This window comes from Microtus ochrogaster, linkage group LG5 (genome assembly GCF_000317375.1).
Source record: "Microtus ochrogaster isolate Prairie Vole_2 linkage group LG5, MicOch1.0, whole genome shotgun sequence".
Lineage (NCBI taxonomy): Eukaryota > Metazoa > Chordata > Mammalia > Rodentia > Cricetidae > Microtus > Microtus ochrogaster.
This window is the reverse complement of record NC_022031.1, coordinates 14,071,381-14,076,614: the sequence shown is the minus strand read 5'-3', so window position 1 is coordinate 14,076,614 and position 5,234 is coordinate 14,071,381. Positions and strand designations below refer to the sequence as shown.

Here is a 5,234-nt window from a genome sequence, read left to right as displayed (position 1 = left end):
GGGTCCAGAGGGGGAGGAGGGAGAGAGTCCAGAGGGGGAGGAGGGAGAGGGTCCAGAGGGGGAGGAGGGAGAGGGTCCAGAGGGGGAGGAGGGAGGGGGTCCAGAGGGAGGGGAGGGAGACAGCACAGAGGGGGAGGAGGGAGAGGGTACAGAGGGGGAGGAGGGAGAGGGTACAGAGGGGGAGGAGGGAGAGGGTCCAGAGGGGGAGGAGGGAGATGACACAGAGGGGGAGGAGGGAGATGGTAGAGAGGGGAGGAAGGAAGAGGGTACAGAGGGGACCCCAGAGCACAGGTCAACAGCTTTAGCTAAGGGAACGTGACTGTGCAATGCCGAGGAGGCTGCTTTTAGGAAGGGGGCACAGAGGGCTCCATTAGTTTACCCATTCTCTAAGCAAAGCCCTTTCCCCACAGGATAAAAGGGGACTGCCCCATCCCACTCCCACCCATCTCAGAAAGGGCTGCCTTGGCGCAAATTTAACTTTTTGGCTAACACTGAATCTTCTTTTGGACTTATACACGAAATTGTTAACTGTATTACAACTAGTTGTGAAATAAGTTGCTAAACAACAACAGCAAAAATGAAAAAAAAAACCCACAAAACAAGTAGGAGGAAGCTAGCACATCTTCAACTTCTTAAACGCTTTAACATCTTAGAAACTTGCTTAAGTTTTCATTTAAATTACCACTAATGTAAAAGTGAGCAATCGGCACACTAAATGCAGAAGTTAAGCAAAATCACAAGCTTTTGAGGCGAAAGAGATTTAGGTTTTGAATGAAGGGGGAGGTGAGAGAATGGTAGAAACAAGGCTTAGGCCAAGGGCACAGGGGTTTGCGGTTTTGGAAATGGCAAGTCAATTTCTAAAGTTAAACCAAACCCAGCTTACCTTTTTGGTTTTCTGGAAGTAGAGTTCAGGGAGTGCATGGAGCCAGTATGCCAACTGGGATATGTAGAAAAACTTCATTTGGAAACTGTGTGAGAAAGTGAAAATATCTTTTGAAGCACTGCATTTAAAACAAAACAAAACAAAAACCTAAAAATCAAAGAGGTACAAGAAACAGGATAGAGGAGGCAGCCATGTTTCTGATGCCATCCCATATGCTATCTTGAGCAGCCGGCCACTCAGTTCCCCACCATTCAGTCAGCTTTGCTGCTGCAACAATGAGCAAAGCCACTGCAGGCAGAACCTCAGCCTCTGGTCTGTTGGCTACCTAAGGCTGAGGAGTAGGCCATGCTAGCTACTGAAAAAAACAGGGGCACAACTGGCCCACCTGCAAGACTTCATCAACAGGGAAATGGGCAAAAAGCCCACCTGATGTCACAACCAAATCCACCACTCTGTATTAAATACATGCTAGGAGGGGGAGGGGCTGATGCAACTGTCACCGGAAATGGGCAATCTCAGGCCAAATACCCTGCTGTTTCCTTAGTGAAACATTATTTCCGCCTGGTTGCAAACACACGGAGGTGGAGGGAGGGCTAAAGACAGGGCTGAGGCTGCTGGCAGTCTCCTGTTACATCATAAACCTCTGGCCTTTCCCCCCCTCACTCTCTCTATAAGCTAAAAAGAAAATACAAAGCTAATCTGAAAACGTTTCCAGAATGTAATAGGGCTGCATGGAAGAATGATGTCTGTAACTACATCTTAAAATATACATATATATAATACATATTTACATCAAAGACTGACTCAGTAAGGGGGATATGACTGTTGGATTTAAGACAAATACAAGCATGCCATGTGACTCCCTTTCCTCATGGATTTTTCTCTAGTATTCAGTGAGCGTTCTCTAGGCTGGAAGCACCTACATATCTCCAAGCAGAGAGAGTATAAAGTACACAAACACACCAGACAGACAGACAGAGTATAAAGTACACAAACACACCAGACTTACAGCTCTACTCTTTCAGAGACACAGACAGTTCTGGTGGGTATGGACATAAAGCAGGACTCACACAAGCAAGACAACGAGAGAACATCTGGATTATATACAGATGCTATACAAATAAAAACTGAACAACATTCATGTGGGGGACTCCTGCAGGCAAAGCAGTGAGGAGAACTCCCGTGCAGTAGGAGACTTGGAGAGTAAAAAACAGCTCGCTGTGGTCGCAACCACTAAGCTCCCAGAAACAACATACAGACCACCAGGATGCAAGACAAAAGAGAACCACAGCCTCAGGAACGGTACAGAACAGAGCAGAAATGAAGGAACAAAGAGATGGCGTGGGTATGGGAAAGAAAAGAGAGAAACTATGGAAGGAAAGATGCAGCCATGCTGACGAGAACGAGAAGCACAAAGGTGGATGCAGGAAGGGAAAAGAACACAAATTAAAACTGTTAAAATCAGGGCCTGGGGAAATGATGGCTTATCAGTTAAGAGCACCTGTTGCTCTTACAGAGCAGCTAGGCTCCATTCCCGGCACATCCAAGGCGGCTTACAACCATCCACAACTTCCTCTCTACCTGTCACACAGGTGGTACACATACATACATGTCGGCAAAAATCATGTACATAAAATATTCTTTTTAAAAAAAGGGGTTAACAATGGAACAGAATAGAAGACCCGGATATCAAGCCACACATTTTCGAACACCTCATCTTTGATAAAGAAGCAAAAAATATCAAATGGAAAAGAGAAAGCATATTTAACAAGTGGTGCTAGCATAACTGAATATCAACATGTAGAAGAATAAAAATAGACCCATAACTCAAGTCCAAGTGGATCAAAGACCTCAACATAAAGCCAGCCACACTGAACCTTATAGAAGAGAAAGTGGGAAGTACACTTGAACACATTGGCACAGGGAACCACTTCACAAATATAACCCCAGCAGCACAGACACTGAGAGAAACAATTAATAAATGGGACCTCCTGAAACTGAAAAGCTTCTGTAAAGCAAAGGACACGCTCAACAAGAAAAACTGATAGCCTACAGAATGGGAAAAGATCTTCACTAACCCCACATCAGACAGAGGTCTGATCTCCAAAATATACAAAGAACTCAAGAAATTGGACATCAAAAGATCACATAATCCAATAAAAAATGGAGTATAGACCTAAACAGAGAACTCTCAACAGAGGAATCTAAAATGGCTGAAAGAGGGGCTGGAGAGATGGCTCAGAGGTTAGGAGCATTGCCTGCTCTTCCAAAGGTCCTGAGTTCAATTCCCAGCAACCACATGGTGGCTCACAACCATCTGTAATGAGATCTGTGCCCTCTTCTGGCCCTGCGGGCATATACACTGACAGAATATTGTATACATAATAAATAAATAAATAAATAATGTTATTACAGGCCAGACGGTGGTGGCGCACGCCTTTAATCCCAGCACTCGGGAAGCAGAGGCAGGCAGATCTCTGTGAGTTCGAGGCCAGCCTAGACTACAAGAGCTAGTTCCAGGACAGGAACCAAAAGCTACGGAGAAACCCTGTCTCGAAAATCAAAAAAAAAATAAAATAAAATAAAAAAAAATAAAATAAAATAAAATGGCTGAAAGACACTTAAGGAAATGTTCAACATCCTTAGTCATCAGAGAAATGCAAGTCAAAACAACTCTGAGATTCCTGTAAGAATGGCCAAGATCAAAAACACTGATGATAACTTATGCTGGAGAGGTGGTGGGGAAAAAGGAACACTTCTGCATTGCTGGTGGGAATGCAATTTGGTGCAACCCCTTTGGATGTCAATGTGGCGATTTCTCAGAAAATTAGGAAACAATCTTCCTCAAGACCCAGTAACACCACTTTGGGGTATATACCCAAAGGATGCTCAATCATGCCACAAGAACATGTGCTCAACTATGTTCATAGTAGCTTTGTTTGTCATAGCCAGAACCTGGAAACAACCTAGATCCCCTTCAATAGAAGAATGGATAAGGAAAATGTGGTACATTTACACAATGGAGTACTACACAGCAGAAAAGAATAATGACATCTTGAATTTTGCAGGATAATGGATAGAGGTAGAAAACATTATTTTGAGTGAGGTAACCTCGACCCAGAAAGACATTTATCACATGTACTCACTCATAAGTGGTTTTTAAACATAAAGCAAAAAAAGCCAGCCTACAAACCACAATCCCAGAGAACTTAGACAACAATGAGGACACTAAGAGAGACTTACATAGATATAATCTACATGGTAAGTAGAAAGTAGATAAAGACAAGATCTCCTGAGTAAATTGGAGGATGGGGACCTTGGGGAGGATTGAAGGGGGGAGGGAAGAGGCAGAGAAGGGAGGAGGGGAGCAGAGAAAAATGTAGAGCTCAACAACTATCAATAATAAAATGTATAAAAAAAGAGAAAAAAATAATAGCTATTTAGTAAAAAAAAAAAAAAAAAAAAAAACCAACAAAAAAAACAACCAAACCAGTGGTTAAAATCAGTTGTCTCAAGCTGGTAAAGGTAATGAAAACACACACAAACAACAACACACAACTCTTTTTTCTTATGACAATGGTGACGTTACTATCCTTAAGTTGCAGGCAACGTGCCCACTTCATGTATTAGCATCAAGCCCAGAAGAGATGAACAGAAATGGCTTCAGCTTGTTTGTCACTTGAGCAGTCTTTAGTTAAGAAAGGCCCAATTAAAAACACAGTATTAACTTACGTCATCAGGTTATGGGGATAAGCCCTCCACAGGATGGTTGGATCTGAGATATAGTCTTCCTAAGAGACAGGAAAATTGACCTGTGAGCACCACACAAACATTTACAGTTCCCCATAGAAAGTTCCAAAGAGTGAGCTGAACTCAAGTGTTTCGGCTCTTCTAAGCTAATCTGAATGGCTTGTGTTACCAAGGGATATAAGTATGATATATAAAACCAAGTGAGATACAGCACCCAATTTTCAAGTATCCTTCAATTCAATACAGGAGAGTAAGAAGTACAGACACACAAGCATTATGCAGTAAACAACAACCGAATGGAACAGGCGTGGACCAGCTTTGTGAGGGTGTATTTTAGCTGCAATCAGAGAACTGAAAACAGTACTTCTTGACAGAAGTTCACTATGATGCAACTCATACAATGTCATGCAAACCTCCTTCTCAGAGAACTGGATGTATCTAATGAGAACAAGAAACAAAGCAAAACCCCTCTAAACCACAGTGATGGCTTAAGAAGACTCTGTGTAATAAAGGTCAGTGAGTCTTTATTTTGATATCCTAAAGAAGCTAAATAAGAAGGTGAACCCAAAGAAAAACATATAGCTATCCTCCTGGGTAGGGG

At 42.7% G+C, this 5,234-nt stretch overlaps 1 protein-coding gene across 1 annotated transcript in view; it reads right to left on the bottom strand.

Moving 5' to 3' along the window:
• Positions 1–5,234, bottom strand: part of Tram1 (translocation associated membrane protein 1) — a 29,923-nt gene that overhangs the window by 11,924 nt on the left and 12,765 nt on the right. The window contains exons 5-6 of the mRNA XM_005361879.2: positions 4,616–4,674; positions 884–968 (exon numbers count right to left, since the gene is read on the bottom strand). Coding sequence (XP_005361936.1) covers positions 884–968; positions 4,616–4,674 — 144 coding nt within the window. The remainder of the gene's footprint in view (positions 1–883; positions 969–4,615; positions 4,675–5,234) is intronic.